Source organism: Carettochelys insculpta, chromosome 8 (assembly GCF_033958435.1).
Source record: "Carettochelys insculpta isolate YL-2023 chromosome 8, ASM3395843v1, whole genome shotgun sequence".
Taxonomy (NCBI): Eukaryota; Metazoa; Chordata; order Testudines; family Carettochelyidae; genus Carettochelys; species Carettochelys insculpta.
Window position 1 is genome coordinate 55,081,540 of NC_134144.1, and position 27,218 is coordinate 55,108,757.

General features: G+C 40.0%; 1 protein-coding gene across 1 annotated transcript in view; it reads left to right on the plus strand.

Annotated features, from left to right (window-relative positions):
• The window catches only part of LRP1B (LDL receptor related protein 1B), a 1,349,009-nt gene that overhangs the window by 835,124 nt on the left and 486,667 nt on the right, over positions 1–27,218 (plus strand). The window contains exons 19-21 of the mRNA XM_075000767.1: positions 6,609–6,689; positions 7,704–7,871; positions 23,699–23,878. Of these exons, the coding sequence (XP_074856868.1) occupies positions 6,609–6,689; positions 7,704–7,871; positions 23,699–23,878 (429 nt within the window). The remainder of the gene's footprint in view (positions 1–6,608; positions 6,690–7,703; positions 7,872–23,698; positions 23,879–27,218) is intronic.

The following is a 27,218-nucleotide window of genomic DNA, read 5'->3' on the forward strand; positions in this document are numbered from 1 at the left end:
ATTTGTCTCAGAGCAAACCTTAGTAGACAAGTGCTGGTCTCTAAGGAGGGAAAAAAAAACAGACCTCTTCCAGTAATAATAAGAAAAAAAGCCTTCCAGGAGTAATTGACAAAAGTGATTTCATCAGCAATTTTCCTTTTCTTTTTCACCTTACTGCTTATGCTGTACCAGCAAAACAATTGCTTCTTTTCAGTCTTTTGATACTTTCTCTGATTTCCAGTTCTATTGATTACTTGATGCAGCTCTCTCACCTCTTCTGATCTTTTTGTTACCTCATCTGTTATTTTACTTCAACCCAGGCTTTCACGTAGCTTCTTTAAATATCAGAATTCAAATAACAGCCATATTTACTGAACAAAAGGCAGCAGCACACATGTAAATCTAAGCCTAGAAATTCAGTCCTTAAAACAAGAATCTGGTATTAGTCATAAGGATATAGTTTGCATCATTACACTTGTATGTATTTAGCATAACAAAGAACTCTTTTTTCATTTCAGGGTTATGTCCTATAATACAGTCTCAATTTATCTGTATATCTGAGTTTCAAATGAATGCAGAAATCCAATTCTTTACTGAAAAATAGTTCATTGTCTGATAGATCACGCTATTTAGAAGACCAGAAAACAGCTTTTTTCGTTTTATTTCATCTGGTGTTTCTTACATTCCTTTGGGTAGCCTCAAAAATTCCCGTTCATCCTTGGTGTTAACATTTTATGTTCACTATTGCCCTTAATTGCAGGTGCTGTTGTGAAGTCTGCCTAAGATATAGCTAAGCTTACATCCAGTTGGTTGCAAGATTTAGTTTCAACATGGTCTGTTTCTATGGGCTCCATGGTTAATGCTCAGTTAGTAATTGTGGCAACTACTCATGCTTTGTCCTTGGAAGAGACCTGAAACAGTATGTTGATGAGCACATCCTTTCACGTTTTAATTAGTACAGCAAGTTGGGCTTGGCTTCTTTCATCCTAGTTGAATCTCTGTGAGCAATATGATATTCTAAGTTTTGTCCTCACTGCGTAAGAACACCCCCTTACAGGTTAGAACAGTTCTGTTCTACTCCTGTAATAGTTCATTGTATGGACATTAGCAGTCTGGGCTACTAGAAACCTCTTGCGTTCACAGTATCCATCTGGAGAAACCCTTTTTAATATGGTACCAATGTATTATGAATACCAGCACTTTTGTGGAAAAAAAAAAGAGGTGCTGGTATTCGTATCTTGGTAAATATAAAATGCCTCTCCCGCTCCTCCCCGCCTCCCTTCTTCCTGCAACCCTGCTGCTGCTCTCAAGTCCCAAGCAGGAAGCTGCAAGCATCACAAATTGCAGCAGCTTCTTCCAGCACATCATGCTCTCTCTCTTTCTCCAGCCAGAAGTCTCAGCTTGTTCCACTGAAGCAGGCTCACTAATTAAAGAGAAATCAAGGAGAAAATTATTCTGGGGCTCTCTGCTCTAGTCTCTTGGAGACCCTCTTACATATTGCTCTTCTGCTAGCCTGCCTGGCTGCCACTGCTCTTCCCTACAACATGATTCAACAGCAATGCCAAGTTAAGCAACTTGTGTTGCTTGTGTGTTAAGCAACTTTACATGTGTGCTGCTGCCTGCTCCCCACCTCTGCCGTACCTCAAACCACATGCCTCAGCACCAAGCTCAGGAAGATGGGCCCCTTACCTTCCTGCAGGCAGCTGTGGGCTGGGGGCAGCACAGGCAGGCAGCAGGTGAGGGCAGGGTGCTTGGGAGCCTGCTGGCAGGGGAGGCTGCAGGAGGTAGCCAGGGAGAGGATGGCAGAGCAGAGTGCAAGAGAGCGGCACAAGGGGTGAAGGACTTCCCTTCGTTGGGGTTTATGCATTGCTGCCCTGTTCCATGCATGCCCTGTGGACTTGGATTAGATACACAGTGGACACAGCCTGTCACCCACCTACCCTTTGAGACAAGTTGCTGCCTGGAGTTGGTTGGGCTGGTAGGGGCGGCAGAGCCACACCAGAACATTGACTAATTTTAGCAGATGTCTGTCAACGTCACTCTGAAAAAGGGTGCTGGTACACCATACGGGCACGTACTGTCATAAGAAAAGCAGAGATGACTGCTAATACCAATACATGAGGCAGAGATTAAGGAGACTAGCAGTCCACACTTGGATAAATTTAAGAAAAAATATCTGAAATACATAAGTTAGCATTTGTTAATGTATGAAAAATATGTAAAATGTATAATATAAAAATATTTCTTCTTTTAAACCAAGAAAAGCTTTAATACTGTATTCATTGTACTACACTAAAGGGTGTTATCTTGCTCTGTACCAACCAGAAGTCTCTATAAATAGACATTTTTAATCTTCATTGAATGTCCATTGGTTCTGCATGTCTCCTTATGGGTGTTGACATGTCCCTGCTTGGTTGTTGGCAGAAGAACAGCCACAGGGGATCTGTGCACTCACCCAAGGCCAAGCACTAGGTTTGTGGCTCCCATTGGGTTTGAATGACAGCCAATGGGCTCTGTGGGGTTGGCATTTTGGGCAGAAGTGGAGAGCCACCTGGCCATGCTGCCACTTAGTAACAGCAAGGACTTACTGCCACTTGCAGAGGGCTCCCACAAAGTGAGCACCACTCAAATCCAGCCCCCGTAGCTCTCCCTGCACCACAACCCTGTGCCCTGTGCCATGTTCTGCACCCCAAACTCCCTCCCTGAATCTGATCTCCACACCCCCTCTCAAGACAGCAGCCTCCTCCTGCACTCCAAACTCTCATCTGTATCCCACCCCCAGACAGAGTCCTCACCCACTTCCACACCCAACCCCATGTACCAGACCAGATCTTCCTCCTACATCCTGAACCCCTCGTTTTGGTCCCAACGTGGAGCCCAAACACCTAACCAAGAGCCGTTGCCCTCTTCCATACCACATCCCCCTGCTCAGCATGGAGCCCTCCTGCAGACACTAAACTCTTAGTTAACCAGAATATTTTACTGCGTGGCAGTACACCCCCATTCTCCCATCATGCCACATAACAAAGCTTTTACTGTATATGGAATGGAAATTTCTCTATGCGAAAGATTACAGAAGTTGCACTAATTTAAAACAAGAAAGTATTTGGAATTACAGGAGCTTCTTCACAGAACACTCCTTGAAGGAATTGTGGCAATATTATGGGCTGGTGCTGGGAGGATGAAATGAAACATCTAGCAACACTTGTGCACCATTGTAAATATTCTGTTGTGTGTGTGTGAACATAGGGCATGCAACAACTGTGCAGAGGTTGCAGTACCAAAATATCTATCCTGAAAAGGAATGTAGAGTCCACTGTTTCCTAGTTAGTGGTGATGCTAGATATGCATATCCTTCAGGCAGTCTGTTCCCTAGTATGAGATGATTGCCCTGATTTGTCAGACTGCATTGATATAAACATAGCTAAGCATTATAGTAATTCTGGATGCACAAACTTAATTTTGTTATGAAAATAAAACTCTGGACATAATTCAACTGTTTGTTGCAACCAGAACTGAATGAGAGCATTAGAGAAACACAGCTAGTCTTGGCTGAGCCTTTACTTTATATCTACATACATATCCCACTGTCTTAGTTTTCTGGTGGTTTTTCTGGAATATATGTGAAAAGTGTTTGTTAGTATTCACTCTGTAATGGTGATGTGCAGAATCTGACTGTCGAAGCAGTTTATTTCCTACTTTTATTTCTAATATCTCCAGGTCCCTTTGTATCAGTACTGTATTTTCCAAGTGTTTTATTTCCTGCTTTTAATGAGCAGCTAAATTTCAAATCAAACATTTTATGATTAAAGTGGACTTTTGAATTTTTTCCCATTTCAGACTGTATTTCATCCTCAGTATTAAGCTGCAGGCATTTAACAGGGTAGGGTGTTTCCTTGCTGTTAAATTTGCTTCAGATAAACTTCATTAATAATCACCAAGACAGCTTTAAAGTCTCAGTAAATATAAGAGACTAGATTTCAGGTTCTGTGCATCTCGGTATTAGCAGAGTGCTGAGTCAGGCAGAAAGTGCTCTGTGTGTTAGGGCCGGGGGGAAGAAGGCTAGGGACTGGACTTTACATAGGAATAGCTCCTGTCCCTCCTAATTGCCAATGCACCATTTGCTCCCATCCTCCATCAACCTGGGACTCTCAAGCACTCAAGAAGAAAGAAACACTGTGATTCTGTAAGCCAAAGTGCCCTTTGCAACTTTTTGCTTCCCTAACTTTTTTTTTTAAAACCTCTTGCACAGGTGGCTAGAAAGTAATCTGGTATGTGATAGTGGGGTCTGGTTTCTGCCTCACAGAGGTTTTGAATTAGTAATTTAAGTTACAGCGGTATTATGGTGACTTTGTACCATTTTACTCCTCAATAGACCGAAATTAGTAGGTTAGAGTAAATGATTTTTCTCTTTAGTTTCCAGGTATTGCATGTAACAGAGAGAAAGCTGTGCTAATCTATATAAAATCAAAACAAAAAAGCAGTAAAGTAGCACTTTAAAGATTAACAAAATAATTTATTAGGTGAGCTTTTGTGGGACAGACCCACTTCTTCAGACCATAGCCATATCAGAACAGACTCAATATTTAAGGCATAGAGAACCAAAAATAATAATCAAGGTTGACAAATCAGAAAAAAAAATTAAGGTGAACAAATCAGAGGGTAAAGGAGTGTGGGGGGAGTCAAGCATTAGATTAAGCCAAGTTTGCAAAAGAGCACCTATAATGACCCAGAAAATTCACATCTTGGTTCAAACCACATGTTAATGTGTCTAATTTGAATATAAAAGAGAGTTCAGCAGCCTCTCTTTCCAAAGTAGTGTTAAAATTCCTCTTCAGTAAGAGGCAAACTCTTAAGTCATTAACAGAATGGCCCACTCCATTAAAATGTTGGCTGAGCAGTTTGTGGATCAGGAGTGTTTTTATGCCTGTTTCGTGCCCATTAACTCTAAGAGAGTTTGAAGTCTGTCCAATATACAAAGCATCTGGGCATTGTTGGCCCATGATGGCATAAATGATGTTAGTTGAAGAACATGAGAATGTGCCTGTGATTCTGTGACTAACCTGGTTGGGTCCAGTGATGGTATCCCCAGAATAGATATGCGAACAAAGCTGGAAGTGGCCTTTGTTGCAAGGAAAAGTCCCAGGACTGGTGTTCCTGCTGTATAGACTGTGGCTGTTGGTGAGAATCCTCATAAGGTGGGGATGTTGTCTGTAGGAGAGAACAGGCGCAACAGGCCTAGAGAAGCTCACCTAACAAATGATTGTGTTAGTCTTTAAAGTGCTGCTTTACTGCTTTTTTGTTTTCATATCAGGTATTGCATGGCATTTTTTGTAACTTGGTTCAAGAAAACTCAGATCTTTACAGAAAAATTCATGTTCAGTAGGGCTGTTGATTAATTGCAGTAAACTCACATGATTAATCCAAATAATTAATGAATACAAGCTGAACCTCTCTAGTCTGGCACCTTTGGGACCTGACCAGTGCCAAACCAGAGAATTTGTTGAGCCATGTGAGGTCAATATTGTCTAGCAGCATTACCAACACTTTCACTGCTTACTTGGATCTTCAAAAACATTTAAGGGTAAATTACAGATAAATAACAGAACAGAACACTGAGAGACAGAATTGGTGGCTGTAAAAAATCTTAATGGGACTGTGGGAAATGGCCACACCCATGATTGGTAAACATCCAGGTAAGTAAAATCATGTCTGCCCATGCATGTTGCCAGACCACAGACTCTCAGACTAGAGAGGTTAAACCTATATTAAAAATTAAACATAATTAATCACAGTTTTAATCACACTATTAAACAATAGAATGCCAATTATAATTTATTAAATATTTTGATATCTCTCTATATCTATCTATCTATCTATCTATCTATGTATCTATCTATATACACACATATTGTTATATATATTGTTTTCAGTGTTGTGTTTGAAATCAGTGTATTCTATTTTGAATTAAGAATATTTCATTGTAAAATGATAAAAAAAATTAATTCATCTCTTCAAGTACTGTAGTGTGATCTCTTTCTTCTGAAAGTGCAACTTACAAAGGTAGATACTTTGTTGCATATCTACACTCAAAAATAGCCATGGTAAAATGTCAGTCTTACAAGTCCATGCAAGTGTTTCTCTATCATATAAGTCCTGTCTGATTTCATTCTCCCCAACTTCTCTCCCCTGCCCAGCCTTGAAACTTACCAGTAGGGCTTTTTCCCCTGCTTTTCTCTGTATTTGTGGAGCAAACGCTGCTTTTTAAATGTGCATACCTCTGAGAAGCACAGCGTAGTGCTTCTTCCAGTTAACTTGAAGAAAACTGGAGTAGCTAGTACAACACCTTAATGTCTGTTCTGTGAGCATTGAAGCATTTACTGCTTGTACTTCACCAAATGACTAGCCTTCTCTTCTAGTAAGTAGGAGACACTCATGTAAATGATGTTGAAATTATGTCTTCTAAATCTTCCTAAAGTGATGGCCACTTCAATAAGGGGTTTTAATGATTCTTCTGTGCCAGTGTGCATGTTGGTGGGAGGGAGCACTGTGTAAATAAATGGGATACAAATTAACCTGTGTAGACTCATTAACACATTTCTTGTTGGATATTTTTATATCCTTCACAGAATTCCCAACCTGTGAACCACTAACTCAGTTTATATGCAAAAATGGAAGGTGTGTTAGCAGCAAATGGCACTGTGACTCAGGCAAGTACCAAATGTTCAGTATTTTAAACTGATTTAATTAGGGGGTTGGGGATACTTTTGATAAAAACACTCATTTCCTTCTGGGGCTGAGAGTAAATTCAGCTTGTAGCCCTGTACAAAATAAGAGTTAATGGCTTTATTTTAGTGATTTAAGATTAAAAGTTGTGACACTGAGACCACACACCTGCGAGAACACAGTGGAGATGAGAATTGCTCTTGATGTTAAACTTGGAACATCCTGGTACATATACCTTATTATTTTAGAATAGAATGAAAGATGAGACAATAGTTGGTTATAAAAATGAACAAGCATCTGAGCATTTTCTAAAAATAAAATAATCAGTGGACCGTATGTTTGGCAGAACAAGTATGCAAAGTGAGCTTTAATGTTTAATGCATTTCTGTTTCCCTTTGTTAGTAATCACAATCACAGATTACAGGAATCATCATCAGAAAATTGTAGTGGATAAAAAAGTTAGAGTAACAAGGAAGACCATTCCAACCCCATTTGATCTATTAATTGATGTTTCTCCAACTATCTGTTTCTAAATATATAATGAAAATAATTGCCTTATGTGATTTTAAAAGGCTAATTTTGACTTTACATTTTCATTTTGGCCTCAGATTATCTGAACCACTTTATCTTCAGCCCATTTATCAGTCTAATACATGACTTTTTGGGAATAAAACTAAGGACTTGGGTTTACTAAAACACAGCTCTCTATTGCCAGTTGCATAAAAGAGCCACATCCCATAGGCAAGACAGGACAGGAATTGCTTGTAGTGACAAATATAGTTCTGGTATGATCCAGCAGAGAGAGTGATACGTATAATTTAATACATTGCTTTTCCCTTCTTTGTATTCTCAGGGACAATGTAGAGATGAAAACAGTAATTGCAGGCACTCTTGCCTCCATTTATTAAAGTTTCTCATGAAGGTCAGGCTTCTTTTCAGATTTTCCACCACTGAAAATTGGGTTTGGCTTTTTTTATGTTGACTCTGAATTTTTACAGATGATGACTGTGGCGATGGGAGTGATGAATTGGGTTGTGTTCACTCATGCTCCAGTAATCAGTTCAGATGCTCCAGTGGCAGATGCATCCCAGGTCACTGGGCTTGCGATGGTGACAATGACTGTGGGGACTTCAGTGATGAAACCAAAGCAAACTGTACCAAAGCAGGTTGGCTATTTTAAAACTGTGATAATTATATGAACTGCATGAACAACAAACTTTCTCATCCATTGGAAAAGTGAAAGTGATTTAATTGTTGGTAAAAATGATAGTGAAAAACAGGTATTTACAATCTGATGTGCTTCTGAAAGTGAGGATTCAAACAGGCTATAAAGGAGATAGGAAGATATGTGAGATAGCTCAGAAGACAAACCCTAGGGACAGCCAAACAAAGATTTTGAAGACTTTATAACATTTTTGGTTTTGAATCAGTAGTAAAACGAACTCTGGGAAGGAGTGATACTCTCTGTCTCTCAATTATCCTTTACATGTAACAGCAGAGAGAAAGATAGTATCAATCAACTAAACAAACAAACAAACAAAAACCTACCTTCCAACTGAGGAATGGCAAGATCAAATTTATTCCTCTAGGTAGCTGACTAGTTCTCCTATAGAGAATACAGCCTCTCCTGAAATAAATCCAGTACAATGTCAATAGTTTTACTTCACTGACTTACACTAAACATGATGCTTGTCCTTTTAATAGAGACAGAGAGGTAGCCACGTTAGTCTGTATTCTAACAAAACAAAACAGTAGTCATGTAGCACTTTAAAGACTAACAACAATTTATTTGGTGATGAGCTTTCATGGGACAGACCCATCTCTTCAGATCTGTAGCATTATAGGTATTTCACTGACTCGGAATAGAAATGCTATAGATCTGTAGAAGTGGATCTGTCCCATGAAAGCTCATCACCTAATACATTATTTTGTTAATCTTTTAAGTGTTGCATGACTGGTATTTTGTTCTCTTTTAATAGAGATAGATGCTTCTTGAATCAAGGAACACGAGGCAGGGCACCATTGCTTAAGTTATCATTTGAATACCTCTGAGTATTTTTACACAACTGTTTAATTCAATATAATACTTAAGTAATACGCATGTCCTATAATTATTTGCATTGCACCAAAGAATAATCCTCACTGTTTCTTGCTCTCAATAGTAACGTCTTATTTAAAAACAACCAGCCACACAAAAAAGACTTATTTGGCCACAAACCTTTACTATGAAAACAAAGGATCTCTAATTTATGGTAGTCATTCATTTTTCTTACTGTTTGGCTCACTAAAAGGGCAAAATTTACTGCATTGTGTCACAGTTTAACAAACTGAGCATGTGGTGAATTTCATAATTTTCAATAGAAATTAAAGGAAAGATTCTGTTATGTCATTATTGATAATACTTGGCCTTCTGCTTTGACTTACGATGTAGCAAGTTTCCAGATTAGTGTGATTATGTATTAAGATTTAGTACTCCACAAAGAACTCTGAAACTTTCACATGTATAAAACCAGGGAAATACAGTTAAAATGCTGTGGAAGCATATTTGATCTCTAATACAAAGGGAGTACAAAATCTATCTTTATTGTCCCATTGCAATTCAGCTTACTGTGGTACTTGTAGTATTTTCTATCAGCTGAATAATTTTCCAATAAAATAAAATATGGATGTATTGTAACGTTGGCTGTAGTTCAGTGCCCCTTCTACCTACAAATAGTTAAAATGGGATCTACCACTATGTTTTGTTTTAATCTAAGTATCTATATATTGGCAAGGATAAGGTGAGACAAACATATACTTAGATATCAGACCATGTTACTCAATAAAAATAACATCAGCAGATCAACATGTATGCTCCACTAAAAACCCTGAACCAAGTTTGTAAAGAAGTTGCTAAGTGTTGCACTAAACAGATCCCTAATTTATAATTCTAATGTTTTTTTCTAAGCTACATTGAGTGATGAATACCTGAATTTATTCTGCTGCTGTAGCCCTGTCATTTTCTATCATCTGCTTATATGCTTAAATAAATTTTGAATAATTTTATTTGCACATCAGTTGGGTTCAAATCATGGAATTAAACCTAAGCAATAAGGCTTTATTATTTTTGACATAACATTAACTTTAATTTATTTCATATTTGTACTTATGTAATAAATTTTATATTTCTAAATCTAGTACAGAGCAAAGCAATGAAGAATGTTTACAGAGGTGACAAGTTTTAGTTAGTGGTAAGAACCTTGTGGAACTATGAAAATATTCAGTTACCCCTAGATTTAATGGGAAAAGGCAGAAATGTTTGAGCATGCCTGTGGATGCAGTCAGTATGCTTTCATGTGCTTTAAAAAAAATCTGGAAATAGTTGTAGTCCAGGTTTATTCCCAACTCCTATAAAGCATGCCATTTTTTAATGGAGAGTAAAACTGTTTTTCTGGTTTGGAAAATTCCCTTACATAGTTGTAGAAATTCATGATTCTGTGCATCATGACCTCTTCTTAAAATTGAAGCAAAAAATTATCCAGTTGCTCATTTTCTTTTACCCTGATTCCTTCATCTTTATTAAATCAATATTTAATTATCAAAACACAAGGAATTGTTTAAGAAGAACTTGCATTTCTTCAAGTAATATTCATATTGGTGCCCCGCTTCCAGTATACCTGGGCTGAATGAGCCTTTCTGCCCAGTATGTAGCGCAAACACAGATGAGTGCCCCCAGGTCCTTTTAAAACTGCCTCAGCCTGAGATGAAGCATCCTGTTAGGCCCATTATTTTACCTTTTTTACTTTTAGGGAATAGCTTTGTTAGTTTCATGGTTGTTATTTTTAGGTCCGTACTTTGCCTTTTAGCTCTTGGTAATAGTAGTAGTTTTAGTAGGATTATTGTGGGGAGGGATATTTATTTGATTGACTTCTGTTTCCCCTCCCCTCACATATTCCCCCTTGCTGTGGTCTCTCCTTTTTCAGGGAATCTATCCTTGGATTATGGCTAAATCCTCTAGATTTAGATGCTCCCTTATTTGCCAGGATCCTAGCCATTCTCGGTGTATCCACTTCTTAAGGATTCGTGTCTCATCTAAGTATAGAATTTGTTGAGATTTAAAGTAAGTACAAAAAGAACAGGGAGGTGAAGCTTAGGTTTCTCACAACGGAGTGCACTTGAACCTTCCTCAGTCAAAGTGAACCATTGACCTCTGTGGACCATTCATTGAGCAGACCTATATAGGACAGAACCATGGAGAAACAGCATCAAGTCTTCTAGAAAGAGGAGTTCCAGATCCTCTCAAGGAGAAATCAGTGCCAGCAAACCTAAGTCACCCCAGAGATTCCCTCCCTGGATTTCCCCCTTCTCAGAAAAACATATTATTGAGTCTTCAGGTTTTCCTTACACTGACGACCCCTCCTCACCTAAGGTTTCAGGTATTTCTAAGTCTTATGGTACCCAGCATCACTCAGTACTGTAGCCCACTTTTGGGTATCATCCAAGCACAACATACTAAGGATTCATCACAGAAGAAGCTGATTTATATCTGGCTTCTACAATTCTATCTGCAATAACCAAGCTGACATTGGAAACTGACTGGTACTAGTGAAGCCAAGGTCATTCTTAGAACTACCACTTCTCACTGGCCTGTTCATTCAGGGCTTGCAACATACCACAGGAATTTACATTCTCCAGAAACTTGCTTGACTTAGAGTATTTGTGGCTCACCTGCAACCCACAGGCCAATGTGGCCTTCCAGGGTAATCTGATTGCAGGCCACAAGATATTTTTCTGACATTGGTTGTCTGCAGACACCACTCCCATGAGATTCCAGTGGCCACACTTCTCCAATTACATCCAGTGGGAACTTTGGAAAGTGGCACCTGCAGGCAAAGGGGCCTCAGGAATGTGCTGGCCACTGCTTGTCATATCCTCCACTGGGTGGGGAAACAGAGATCTGTGGCCACTGGGAGCTGCAGAGGCAATGACTGTGGATGGTCAATGTCTGCAAAATTGTCTCACAGACTGCAGTCAGGTTATCTTTATGGGATGCATGCTGGCTGTAGACCTCAGGTTGCCCACAACTGTCATAGATAAACCCTAGTCCCTTGGCTAACAGATATGGAAAATATCCTGTTGGTGGAGACTCATCACAGTGTCACTCTCTAATGCCAACTTGCTCCCTGGCATCCATGGGTGGTGGGTATAAAAGTCAATGGGAAGCAATACCTCCCCTGGGTCTTAGTGCTCCACCGCTTTCCAGCTCTATTATGACCATTCTTGAAGGCTTCTACAGCAGGCTTTTGCAACTTGGAGACTAGTGACTCTTGCTCCAAAGTGGATGTGTTAACTTAAAAGTGAAAAACCTTCCAGCTTGCCAAGACCTATTAGTATAACACTGAACCTATGAAAGAGCCATTTTAGTAGTACAGTAAATCCTCCATTTATTTGATTTCAACTTGCACATTTCTTGGATTAATGTGAGTCGAAATCACAATCACAAGAAATCCCCCAGCAAGTTCACAGCACTGCAGGGAGGACAAGCCAGGTGTGCGTGTCACTCAGCAGCACTTTGCCACCTCTCTCAGGTCCGGCTTCTCTTTCCCTTCCTGAAGGGAAGGAGCAGTGGCGGTGGCTGGAGGGGGGTCCAAGGGAGGGTTTGCAGGACTGCCTTAGTGATCTCCATCAGTTTGGCCAGAAATTCACTTTCCCAGCTCTCCTTTAATTAGCACCAACATGTTCCCCAGTCAGCATTATTTTTGTTTGCTCTCAGGAGTAAGGGAGGGGGAGATACTGCAGCACCATGGATCAGGGGGAAAGGAAGTGGGGAGAGTGTCTCTGTTTTTGTGTCTCTTTCACTGTGTCTGTGTTTCTTTAAGGGCGATACAGAGGGAGTGGGGATGGCTGCGTCCCTCTGTGGCCTGAGCAGCCAGTGGGAAAGGGGCCTGTGAGAGGTGTGTGAATCTCCCACCCCTGGGCCAGGTTCAACTGGACGGGGGAAGCCCCAGCAGTGGGCAGGGTGGGGTAAGCCAGTCAACACTCCATTGGTGGGAGGAGCAGCACCCATGTGGCTCCTGGTTGTCACAGTGGCTCCCTTCCTCCTCCTCCTCCTCCAGGCTGCTGTGCCCTTCCACTGGGCCCTGCTGCATTCCCGGCCGCCCACAGTGTGCCCCTGCTGCCCTGCCCTTCTCCTGTCCCTACACACCTCAACTTGCACGTAATTTGACTTACATGCAGTTGCCCAGGAATGTAAGCCATGCGTAAGTTGGGGTTTTATTGTAATGGAACCATTCATCAAGCATGTGCCAACACTATTTACTGACAAAAATAGCAATGCATTACTATGTCTACAGAACATTAATTTTAAATTTGCTTTAAATATGTCACTAGTTTGTGGATGAAGATTATAAAATCACATCTCTAGAAAATCCTTGCATAGATATTTAGATGCCCAGTCTGAGTATTCAGCTTTAGCTTTAAATCCATGGCTCTTCAGACACAATCTTTTTAAATAAATTGTTCAAAAGACCATCCTTGTCTAAAATACAAATTTTAAATTTTAATTATTGCAGTACAGAAAATTGCTTCCAAAGTCTTCCTTTCCTTTGTATACATCCCTACTCTCCTTTCACCCCCTTAGAGGGACAACATTCCTTTTCTTCAAGAAAGCTGTAAAAATGAGTTTCCCTCTTACTTCTGTTTGATGGACTAATTTTAAGAGAATCCTCCATCAAAATCAGTACCTTACTGAGTTATAATATCCTTTCATGTGCATAAAATCTTTGGAAACATATTTTAACATAAACAAATACTTAAATTTCATAAATATATCGTGTTATGAAAATCACACAAAATAAATTAGTAGTCCCTTTTGTTCTGAGCACACTAACCTGCTCTGACTAATTCAGTTAAACTAATGTCTTTGTTTCAGTGAGTTTGAATCTGTAGTAATCTAGAATGATTATTTTAGGAGGACTTAACAGTATATTTAAAACCGCAAATCAGCTTAGAAATACTGAAGAAAATGTAAAATGGAGAACGGTTGCATCATGTATTCTATAATATTTAATGTTATATTCAGCAGGACAACTGACTTGCCCATACTATAAATTTTTTGCAAATAAATCTGACAAACTTCAGTGTGTACCAAAGCCTGTCACTTGACACTTATTTCTAAATTCAGTGCTCTCAATTAAGTACTTTTGCATGTTAAATCTTTACAATCTGGTGTGCAGTGGAAAACAAGCCCCAGGTTCTTTCGAAAGAAATTTTAGACTGTCCTTTGCTACATTTGGGTTCAGAGATTTGGCTAGAATGGATGAGCAGAGAGAAAAGGGAAACTGTGGGGAGTGTGTAAAGCAATGGAGAAGGTGCAGGGACTAGGTGGAACAGGGATGGAGTATGTGTGGGGCCACAGGCTGGGGAGCTTGCCTCCCCTGGCACCACCACCCATGTTGATACCTCTTAGAACAAACAACTTGATTCAGCACCATGTCTGTCTGCCTCTCTTTTGGCCACTTCAGCTAAGCCCCCTGAATCTCATGTATCTGTTCAAAGGTTGTTTTATTTCTAGGTCAGGGTACCTCCTGACACCTTCCTGATAGACTAATTTCAATGCACTGGCAAACTAAAGTCACTACATCTTGTTCCTGCTCTGGCCAGTCTGGGTGCCCCTCTTTTTGTTTCTGGCCCCTTCGGAACCTAATGGTTACTAATGATAGTCAATTCTTAAGAGCATTCAGCTTCACACTTGGGGCATGCCAGATGTAGCAATCACTTGTTCTTCCTCTTCCTCTACATCAGTCTCCACCTCAAGATGAATCTTTCAAGGAACAGGAGAAAAGAACTAATGAGAAAGCTACCCCATAGACTAACATCTCCTTGCGAGCAGGCAAAGTGCCAGCACTGCCTACCTTTTATACATGGACGATCTTAAGCAGTTCTTTTTCAAATAATTGCATATCTGTTCCATTCTGTGTTTATGTGCTGCAGTGCTCAGTTGTTAGAGAGTTTTTTTCCCTTTGTGGTACCTGCTTTGGAGACTCAAGAACCCTATGTTGCCACTCACGCCATGGGGAGGCATAAAGGGTAAGCTGCCTCAAATCTCCTCAGTTCCTTCCTACTGGTGTGATTTTTTTTTTGTGGATATCTTTGTCCTCTCTTCTGGAAGTCTTTGATTTAAACCTGTAAATAGTACCCATTGTTTGTATTCAGGTAGCTGTCAAGTTAGAAAAAAAAATGTATGTTTGTGATTCTGGCCCCTGATTTGGTTACTAGCCTCAGGTCCAGAAATATGCTTTGCTTGACAGATTTCCAGCTTTGCCACTCATGGGCTACGTCTACACTAGCACAAATCTTTGAAATGGCCACGTAAAGGGCCATTTTGAAGATTAGTAATGAGGCACGGAAATGCACATTCAGCGCCTCATTAGCATGCCGCCAGCTGTGGCTCTTTGAAATTGCCGTGTTTCACTGCTGCGCGGCTCATCCAGAAGGGGCTCCTTTTCTAAAGGACCCCGCCAACATTGAAATCCCCTTATTCCTATCAGCAGATTCCTACTTCTATCTGCTGATAGGAATAAGGGGATTTCGATGTCGGTGAGGTCTTTTAAAAAAGGAGCCCTGTTTGGACAAGTCGCGCGGCAGCGAAATGCAGCAATTTCAAAGAGCCGTGGCCAATGGCATGCTAATGAAGCGCTGAATATGCATTTCAGCACCTCGTTAATAATCTTCGAAATGGCCATTTGCATGGCTATTTTGAAGATTTCTGCTAGTGTAGACACAGCTGTGGTGGGGAAATGCCTAATAGTGAGCCTCATCCAAGCTGTCTTAAGTGCGGGGGGAGGCTGCCCTATGCACCAAATGTGGCCTTTGTAAAATCTTTAAGCCCCTTTCCAAAAAAAAGATAGGTCAGCCAGACTAAAATATTTACTGCTTGAATTGGTGTTATGCCATCCATCTGAGCTCTCTGCCTCTGTTCCCATACCAAGCCCCTTAGTAATGATTAGTTGTGCACCACCTGGGCACTGGTACTTAGGCACAAACAAAAAAGAGGCAGCAGAAATCTGAGCCTTTTCCAAGATTGGCAAAAGACACAAATATATCAATAATAAGCAGTCCTGTGGCACCTTAGATATACTAACAAATCCCCTTAAGTTGATCTGTTAGTCTAGAAGGTGCCACAGGACTTCTTCTTGTTCTCTGAGACTTTACGAGTGAATTTAAAGAAGCAATCCTCGTAGCAGATGTCTAACAGCAGAGTTTCTTCCTGATTATAGCTAGTCCTCAGGTATTTGAGGCTCTGAGAGAGTTGTTAAATCTCGTGATGCTGCTGTCACTGGTAATTCAAGAGACTTGTCCGACACCATCATTCAAGGTACTGCCTACAGCACCTTTATTTTTGTCCCAGTCAGTTCTATTGCATTTGGCCATCAGAATACTTATTAAAGTTGTACAGTCTAGGAAAAAGCCACCGGTGATTTCCCTCACTCCCTTGTCTTCAGAGCCTGGACCTTCTTAACCAATAAAGGAGTTACAACACTGACATGGGCAAAAGAAGAGCCATGTTTGCCATTACATTCTGAAGCAAAATTTTGTGTGTTATTACCTAGCTAATCCCTCAATCAGAAGAATGTTACCTTCTTGCCCTGGTTTCATGCTCCAGGGCCATATGAGTGTCTAGTTTTCGAACCAGTGAAACTTCCCCACTACCCTCAATTGAGGGTGCTCCTTCAGCCACCCTATCTATTGGTCATCAGGAACGCTGACACTGAATACAACCTAGTGCCAATATTGAGCCTGGCACCAAATGCATTTAGGATCCCTCTTATAATCTGCCACAAGAGGAGCAGGAACCAGACCAGACCCTGTTACCACTGCCTTTTTTTTCTTCAGACCCTCCAGAGGTGCAACTGACAGTTCAGGATTTACCATTTGAAGAGTTATCGGTCTTCACAGAAGACAGGTGAGAATCTTCATAGTCTCAAAGACTCTACAGCAACTCTGAAAACCCTGGACATGTACATCACAGCAGTAAAGTGTAAATTGTTCCTTGAGCCCAAGATCTACCAAACAGAAGGAGCAAAGGTTACAAGAGACACCTACCACTACCCTGTCTGCTAGCAACTGCCAACTCATCTAGATAGGTGACGTCTTCCAAGATCTCATTTTGGTGGTCTGATTGAAAGCAGACTGTCATTTCTAATAGTGGCTTCTGTTCTTTTCCAATTTTTACAGATTATGAGGCACCATTTCCTTCGTGCTTCCTACATCACAATGGATTGGCAATCTAAGCATGGTGGAAGTGAGATACACACTCCTAATTTATTTTTACCCCTTGCCCATCCTCCTTCACTGTCCCTCTTTTGTAGCCTTCTAATGAAATGGTGGTGTTGCAAGAAGTACAACTGTTCTTTCTTGTAGGAACTACAGAGAAAGGCTCTTCTTTTTTCAGCAAAATGAGTTTTACTCCCAGTACTCCCTAATCCTGAAAGCGCAAGATGGTCTCAAGCCTATTTTACATATAAGGCAGTTAAACTATTTTCCCTACCCCCACCAAAAAAATAGAAGTTCCATTGTTGTCTCTCTGGAACAGGGACTGGGTTTCCTGCTGTCAAAGTAAAGGGCACCTCATTGTGTGTGATTCATTGAAGCACCAGAACATTTCTGAATCTCATTGTCAGCAGTTACCCTTCTGATTTCATGGTGCCATTTAGTCTTTTGCCTGCCCCACATGTTTTTACAATGCATGTGGCAATGGTAGAAACATTCCTTGAGAGTTTCAGGGTCCACAAGAATGGCCAGCCAGGGTCAGATCCATGGTCCAACTAGCTCAACACTCTTTTTTTTTTTCTTGACAGTGGCCAGTGCCACGTACTTCAAAGGAAATGAACAGAACAGGCAATTATTGAGTGATTCGTTTCCCATCATTCAGTTCCAGCTTCTTGCATTAAAAGACTAAGGACACCCAGTTAAAAGAATTGCATCACTGTCCATCTTGGCTAATAGCCATTGATTGACATACCCTACAGGAAATTCCTTTTTAAAACCTGTTATGGCTGTGGCCTTCACAACATCTTCTGGCAATGAGTTATACAGATTGACTGTATGTTGTGTGAAGTACATCTTTTGGTTTGTTTTAAACCTGCTTCCTATAACTTTCACTAGGTAACCCCTGGTTCTTGTGTGACATTAAGAAACTAACAGCATTTCCTTATTAATTTTCTCTTTTTATTTATCACTCTTCTATCTTCCCTTATTTGTCTCCTTTCCAAGCAGAGAAGTCCTAATCTATTTAATATCATATAGAAGCTGTTCCATATCATAAATAATTTTGTGCCCTTTGTATGTATTTTTTTCATTTCTAATATATCCTTTAAGAGGCAGGGCAACCAGAGTTATGAACAGCATTTAAGGTATGTACATACCATGGTTTTAGATAGTCATGTTATGATATTTTCTGCCTTATTATTTTTATCTTTCCTAATGCTTCATAACATTCTGTTAGTTTTTTTGACTGACTGTCACTACACACGGAGTAGATGTTTTCAGTGATACCAAGGTCTCTCTTTAATGGTAACAGCTAATTTAGATCCAATCATTTTGTGTTCATAGCTGGGATTATGTCTTCTAGGGTGCATTTAATCCTATTGGCTGCCTAGTTGCCCTGTCAGTGAGATCCCTTTGTAACTCACAGAAGTCTACCTGGGATGCAACACTTGAGCCCATGTACTACTATAGGAGATCAATCAAAGAGATAAGAGATCAATCCAGGTTGCAGGTGACCCTAACGGGCAGTCATGTTCCTAATTGTTTTCAGCCTCCCCCCCACAGAAAGAATGGTCATAATGGCCTTTTTTGCTGTGGGGTGGGCTACTTCATTTACAAAGATTAAAATCATAAGGTGATCCTCTTGCTGCAGGCATGTTGTGTCGTTAGTACTATTGATGATAATGAGAGATGATGGCCATTTTGGATAAGATAAAACTTTTTAAGTTTGAATGCAGACATCAAAAATTCTTGAAGCCTGGAGATGAGGATGTCTCCTCCTCTGGGTCGACCTGCTTCCTGGGTCTGGAGTGAACGTTCTTTATCCCCTCTTACTATGTGAATCCGACTTCCTGGGTAACCCTTCTGGTGTTCTAGGAATGAGAGGGAAAGCTACCTCTTCCTTATACCCAAAATAAGATATATCCGATGCAGAACGCCCCCATTATCTGAGACTTTCCATAGGATGAAAACAAAAAGCAGTCAAGTAGCACTTTAAAGACTAGCAAAATAGTTTATTAGGTGAGCTTTCGTGGGACAGACCCACTTCTTCAGACCATATCCAGACCAGAACAGACTCAATATTTAAGACACAGAGAACCAAAAACAGTAAGCAAGGAGGACAAATCAGAAAAAGATAATCAAGGTGAGCAAATCAGAGAGTGGAGGTGTGGGGGGAAGATCAAGAATTAGATTGTCAAGTATGCAGACAAGCCCCTATAGTGACTCAGAAAGTTCCCATCACGATTTAAACCATGTGTTAATGTTCCGAATTTGAATATAAATGTCAGTTTGTCCACTTCTCTTTGTAAAAAGGAGCGATAATTTCTCTTCAGTAACACACATACCTCGAGGTCATTGACAGAATGCCCCATTCCATTAAAATGTTGACTAACTGGTTTGTGGATCTGGAGTGTTTTGATGTCTATTTTGTGCCCATTGACCCATTGTCTAAGGGAGTTAGAAGTCTGTCCAATATACAAAGCATCTGGGCATTGTTGGCACATGATGGCATATATGATGTTAGTAGAGGAGCATGAGAAAGTGCCCGTGATTCTGTGAGTAACCTGGTTAGGTCCAGTGATGGTATTTCCAGAGAAGATATGTGGACAAAGCTGGCAGCGGGCTTTGTTGCAGGGAAAGGTTCCAGGACTGGTGTTCCTGGGGTATAGACTGTAGCTGTTAGTAAGGATCCTCAAGAGGTTGGGAGGTTGTCTGTAGGAGAGAACAGGCATGTCGCCCAGGGCCTTCTGGAGTGTAGCATCCTGATTAAGAATAGGTTGTAGGTCTTTAATAATTAGTTGCAGTGGTCTGAGTTGGGGGCTGTAGGTGATGACCAGTGGTGTTCTGTTCTTGGCTTTTTTTGGGCTGATCTTGGAGTAGCTGGTTTCTGGGTATGCATCTGGCCCTGTCGATTTGTTTTTTTACTTTTCCTGGTGGGTAATTCAGGTTTATGAATATTTGGTAAAGTTCTTGTAGTTTTTGGTCTCTGTCAGAAGTAAATGTGCCCAGATGCTCTGAATATTGGACAGACTTCTGACTCCCTTAGACAAAGGGTCAATGGGCACAAAACAGACATCAAAACACTCCAGATCCACAAACCAGTTAGTCAACATTTTAATTGAATGGGGCATTCTGTCAATGACCTCAAGGTATGTGTGTTACTGAAGAGAAATTATCGCTCCGTTTTACAAAGAGAAGTGGATGAACTGATATTTATATTCAAATTCAGAACATTAACACATGGTTTAAATCGTGATGGGAACTTTCTGAGTCACTATAGGGGCTTGTCTGCATACTTGACAATCTAATTCTTGATCTTCCCCCTCACCCCTCCACTCTCTGATTTGCTCACCTTGATTATCTTTTTCTGATTTGTCCTCCTTGCTTACTGTTTTTGGTTCTCTGTGTCTTAAATATTGAGTCTGTTCTGGTCTGGATATGGTCTGAAGAAGTGGGTCTGTCCCACGAAAGCTCACCTAATAAACTATTTTGCTAGTCTTTAAAGTGCTACTTGACTGCTTTTTGTTTTGATAGTGTATAGACTAGCAGGGCTTACTCTCTGTTACTTTCCATAGGATGATTTGGGATCTTATATCTTAAAAAAAAGTGACACAAACAAAGACAGAAGTTTGAGCTTAGTGCGACTTCTTTGTTCTTAACTCCCAACAATATAGCAAATTATTTTTTAACAAAATCTTTAGTTGTTTGTGGAGAATCTTAATCTTATGTAACATGGAAAGTTCCTGTGTAACTTTTTTAAATGTATTGGCAATGGCTTTCATCTCAAGACTGCAAAGAGGAGCTCCCAGTATGCTATTCTATGCCTAAAGATGTTACACTGTTTTGAATTGAATGAGGGTTGTGCTCCTCATACTTTCCTGTGAACCCCAAATCATTATTTTCATATTATTTTGAAGCTCCATGATGACACTGCTTTGGGTGGGGGCAGTCTGAAATTGCCTTGGTATAATGTCACAAAATAAAACTTTAGAATGACGTGGGAGCAATCGAGTTTGGAAGACCCTGCTACAGCAGAGTTTGTAATAGTAGTAGTACATAATACACTCATCCTGCTTTAAACAAGTACTTTACTTAGGAGTACTCTCTTAAATGAGGGACACATATACCTCCCTTAGTTCACTAGATGAGTGAACTCTGCCGTTATTATGAGCTTTATCCCACTTCCCTTGGCCCCAACCCATGGCAGCCTGACCCCCCCCCACACCATCCCCACAGATCAGCCCTGGCAGTCTTAACCCCTATGCCAGCCCCATTGACCCAGCCCCCGGAAGTCTGACCCCTCCCCACCGGCCTGCAGACTGGCCCCGTGGCAGCCTGACTCCACCTGCAGCAGCCTTAACCCCCACCTTTGGCCACACAGACTGACCCAACAGGCTCACCACCAGCAGCCCCATGGCCCTTGCAGCCTTAACTTGCCTCCTGCCCTGCAGACAGGCCCAGCAGCCTGACCTCCTCCAGCCCTGTGTGCCGGCAGCCTTAACTCTCCCACCGGCCCCACAAACCAGACCAGCAGCCCTTCCACCACTGGCCCTGGCAGCCTTAATCTGCCTCCTGCCCTGCAGACTGTCCTGGCAGCCTTAGCACTGCCAGCCCCACAGACCTGCCTGCCAGCCTGACACCCCACTCCCTCTGGCTCACAGACAGGCCAGTGTCAGCCTCATCCCCCGCTGGCCCCACAGACCTAACCCACTGTAGCCTGATCCCCCTCCACCAGCCATACACCCAACCTGCAGCACCATTAATCCCCCCACCCTACCCACAGACCCTACTCACCACCAGCTTTTAACCCTCCCACTCATGGCCCCAAACTGCCTCCAACCTTTAAACTCCCTCCCCAAATCCAAATCCAAGGTTCTTACCTTCCAAAAGAAGGCCACATGCTGCCACTCCTTCACCAATCGGAGCTTTTCACGTGCATTTTAATGGTAATTTAGCATCCCTCTTTTGAGTTTTTGCCTATGAGCAGAAAGGTGGGAACAAATTGTGCTTGTAGAGTGAGGGATGAGTGTATTGGTAGAACGTTCTTAGGGAACTTTGAACTTTCTTCAGTGTTTAAACCAAATGAACAAGTTGCTTCACTGCAGCAGCCTCTGTGTCAGTTGTTGGATAGAGAGAGACTGCTTTAAAGAAAGACATTAATAAAAAAACAAGAAGTTCCTATAATTAAAAGAAGTCCAGGACTTTAACCGTGACCAAAATAAGGAAAATAAATGCTTAATAAAAATTGACTATTCTTATGGATAAATGTTGATAAAAATTGTTCAACTTATACTCCAGTGTAAATCAAGACTTTTTGAGGAAAGACTTTAAAACGTGCTGTTCAGAGGCTTGGCATACTAGAAATAATATTGGTGGTGATTATTAGATTAGGAAAGTACAGGTGAGGAGTCCAAAAATGAAAAATTAAGCTCCAGTCTTGGAAGCACAGGTTAGCATGTGGCCAGTTCAAATAAAGTTTTATCATATAATTACTATGCTTCACTACATATAGGTGTAAATCCTCAACTGAACTGAACTCATGTTCAGCATAGCTGAGGGGGGAAAGGCAAGGATGGCTGTCACCTTTTGTACCTTCAAGATTCTTGGACGCAGCTGAGAGATGAACTGGCCCCTGGTACAAGTTAGAGCAGTTGAATGGATGTTCTAACTTATGACACCCGGAAGCATTGCTCAGAGACCGTTCTGCTTGTCCAGTTATGTTAGATCACATTGTTTTCACCCCTTCAGGTTTCTTAATTCCCCATGTTGCAGAACATCTACAAGACCAATGCAAGATTAAAATTGAGTGACTTAAAACTAGACATGACAACTTGCTAGCTGAGTATTTTACTGTGCTGCAGGAGAATCTTCATCCTTCCCATTAAGGCAGTCCCATTTATGCTGCTCTAGCCATGCAAAGGGAACTTAACTATGACAGAGGATTTGGCCCATTCTTCTGTAAACTATTTGAAAATAAATGCCTGGAAACTTTCTTATTACATTTATAATAAAAAATTAACCTAAATGTAACTTTTTATTATAAATGTAATAAGTTTGAAACATTTATTTTAAAAATTACACAATTGACTTCTTCATGGGCTTTCAGTTCAGGGGTCCATGTCATAAAATTTATCTTATTGAACAACTTCCATATTTTTATTCAGCGTTTCAGCCAAGGTTTTCAAAAGTGAGTAGTGATTTTGTGGAGCTTTTGGTATTGGGTGATCAAAAATGAGGTCTCTTGGAACCAGTGGATGAATCTGAATTATGTCTATTCTCAAGTTAATGTAAAATGGGTTTTCCTAACTATTTACTGTGGGATGAAACAATTTAGAAATGAAGGGATCAGTCAAAGCCCTGAATTTCATGATCACTGTATATTCATTTTAAAAACTTATGCTCAGTGCACAGAATGTATTTTATAGACTCAGTAATGCTGTGTTTTAAATTACATTGCTGATGATATATGCACTCTATTTCCTTTTTGATACTATAGGCAGAATTTTTGTTTGTTTAAGTACAAGGTGTAATAGGGAGATGTTTGCATCAGTTAAAAAAACCTGGCTGTTCCTGATATTTTGCACAAATTGTTAAGTTTTACTGGGCAAATGAGACAGCTGTGCAGCTGGGTTTATATAAATTAGTTTCTCCATATATACCTGGTGATGGAGGGTGGGGGCAAAATAAACACTGTGAACAAGTTATTCACTAGAGTTAGTCCTTCCTCTTGATTATTTTATCTAAGAAATTCTTCCTGGAGGATGCAATGAGAGAGAATTTCAGTGTAAACCTGATGGAAATTGTGTTCCTGTGTTGTGGCGCTGTGATGGAGAAAAGGATTGTGAAGATGGCAGTGATGAAAAGGGCTGTAATGGAACTATACGCTCGTGTGATGAAAGAACCAAGTTTTCCTGCAAGAATACAGGTATGTTGTTATAGTTTGCTGTGATTCAATTGTGTAATTTTTCAATGACATTTAAAATACAGCTTATTATTATTTGTATGACAGTAGTTCTACAATGTGCTACATGCTATACAAACATATATAGTAGGAATACACCATCCATATACTGAAGAAGTTACAATTTAAAATGTTCAAACCAACAAAATTAAAATCATCAAACAAAATGAAAGAGTTGCAAGGTATCAGAAAAGCCTCAGTCCCACAGAGACATTCAGATACTTTAGTTATTACAGTCCTCACTACACTTCCCTGAATGGCTCCGTTAGTGCTAGCTAGATGATGAATTTGGGCACTGTGGAGAGCAATGGGGCAGTGCCTAAGATAGTCTTCCTTTTAAGTGACTGCAGAAGATCAGAGCTGTCACTCACTCATCCATCTCTCTTCTTGTTCCATCCTTCATTGCTTGCTGGACACTCAGGAAGGATGAATGTCCTCATCCTGTTAAAGATTGTAACAACCTCTGCCCTGCACATAGGCAGGAGCAACTGAGGAATTATGTTTTCAGAGATGTCTCAGAGGTAGGATTCCTCCTAGTACTCCTGTAGGGAAAGGTGCTTTCATACTTTGTATTTCTCTGTATGCTTCTAGCATTTTCATTCCTTTTGCACGTGTCCTTAATTCTGACCTATCTGTGTGTTTATTCCAGAGGATTTTTTAAAACTAAATCTGCTTGTGTGCTTTACCTACAGTCTTCTGGGAGCTGATCTCAGGCATATTGATTGAATTGGCAGAGAGGAATGGACTATGACTAAGTGAAATATATGCTTATTACTAGGCACAGAGCTGTTTGGTTATATTGGGAATGTGAGACTAGGAATAACACCATGTCACTCCAAAAAGTCCTAATTACAAGCTTCAATTTCTTTTTCCACTGTGCTATGTCTGGTTTTAAAACATTAACATTCCATTGAAATAGATTAATTGAGATATTTTAGTACTTCTATTGGTGTCAATTTAATGTTTTAAATAAAAGATAAAAATGAAAAGCTGCCACTGCTATGAACAAGAAAACACTGCGGAAACTACATGGCCCTAGGGTGCTGACAGATGCAGAATGTCTTAACCATGCCTGCTGGCCACAATTGCACATGTTAATAAAATGCTGAAGGCAGACATGGCATTAAGTGGTATTTGAGCCCATTGCTAGCAGGCACTTCCGTTTTACAAAAAGGTATTTTAAACAGCTCCAAAGGTTGTAATTCACTGTGTCTTTACATATTTTAATTTGTGGGTATGATGTAACTATGGGAGCCATGTCTGTACAACTTATGAATTTCAGATGGTCAATTTGAAGTTGTTATAAAATGCTGTACATTCTAAATGCCTCTGTGAATTTGGAATTCACCATTTGCTGACTTTGCCTTTAGCACAGTAACCATCAGCCTAGCTACGATGAAGCATTGTTAATTATGCTCTGACTGTACAATAAGTAAGCCCAGGATGGTTCCAGAGTTAAGAAATCAGTGTGAGCAAATGTCCCTGCACTGGATTGGTGATGTGGAGAATGGAAAAACAGGACTATGAGGCAGAGTGGATTTCAAAAAGATCTTGGGCAAAGGTTTTGAGGAGCATTAAGCTTCAGGCAGGAGAAGGGACAATACAAACTGCTTTGTATGGAGGTCAGGAGCTGTGATAGTCATGATTATAATCACAATCCAATATTTTAAAATTGTCTACTTTAAATTCCAGGTAGTATCCATAGTATCCATGATTCATATGCTGTAAACACATGAACATATTTTTAATCAGAAATCTCTGTTTGAGTGACTCATTTTTCCTGGATACCTTTTTTTTTTAAATCTACGTCTTAAATGACTAGTCTGGAAATAATTCACTATTTTTCTTTTCTGATCTCAGGAGCTCAGTGCACATGGAATAACAGCAGCTTTCAAGCCATCATGAATATAAGATCCCAAGAAATAAGTAGTTTTGCAATACTTTAATGAATTCCAATGTTATCTCTTGCTGATTTGAGGTCATTTTATGTATGTTACTTATAAATATTATTCATATTATTGATGCAAAGGAAACTAACACTACTTTTACACTTTTGTCATTTAATCTTGTAGGCTAGTCCTATGGTTAACAAATTATACTGATTAAGTTACCTGGGATATTTGTAGAAGATCTTTCATCCGCATACAGGAACATCCCATATCATCTACAAAATAGTTCACAAATGTTCTAATAACCAGTTACAATCAGTGATCTTTTTCAGCTGGCTTACCCATTAAAATTTACCTAGTTTAATGCCATTGAGGATGTAGACATGGTGAAACAGTTCAAATAACCCTCTAGTAGTATCCCACAGCAAAATGATGGCCTTGTTGTTGAAACTCTCCGAATTAACTGCTTCTAAGAGCTGAAGTGGTAACTGTGGGACAGAACATTGTGACTAAAGATTTCAGTGTGTACAGGATTAGAACTAAAACTGATTTAGTCTGGCTAATGTGACTGCACCAAATGGGTTGCCTAGACCTGTTCAATACAAACAATTCAATTACAAATGGACTGGATCTCAAGTGTAGAAAAGATATATTAGAAATTTTGTGGGGTCCCTGAATTCTGATATCAGGTCAAAAAAAATCTCAAAAGGTGAGGCCTGAATTTAATTGCTTAATTTTGTTTTGTTTAAATCTTGACCCTTACATTTGAAGAATTAAAGGATCCTTTTACGATGACTTTTTTTATATTGAGAAGAATCAGCTTTAGTCTGAAACTGCTTTCTGTTTCTAGGGATTGGCTCCATGCAATATGTACTTAACGTATTATATAGACCTCATGTAGTGCCAGTTTCATGAGTGTGAACTTAATTTCCTTATTTTTGTGTATATATAAAAACATTGATATATGTGAAATTTAAATTGCTGTATGCGGATGTTATATCATACAGAAAAATGTGAATAGTAACAGGGAGGGAGCCATGCTAGTCTATATACTATCAAAACAAAAAAGCAGTCAAGTAGCACTTTAAAGACTAACAAAATAATTTATTAGATGAGCCCTAATAAATTATTTTGTTAGCCTTTAAAGTGCTACTTGACTGCTTTTTTGTTTTGATAGAAAAATGTGAAGAAATATAGCTCCTTTTCTGTCATATATTATCCTGGAAAAATTTCTTGTAACAAACTTGTGAATGCCAAAAATATGTTGTAAAGTGAAATTCCTGACTGAAGGTTCATCATACTTATGTGACTGTAAAGTCTTCAAACGAGCAAACAATAAGGAGGCAGTTCAGCCTCTTAAGTGGATTATTCATAGTGCTGGAGAACGTCCAAAAATTTGCCTCAGGGAAGTAAGA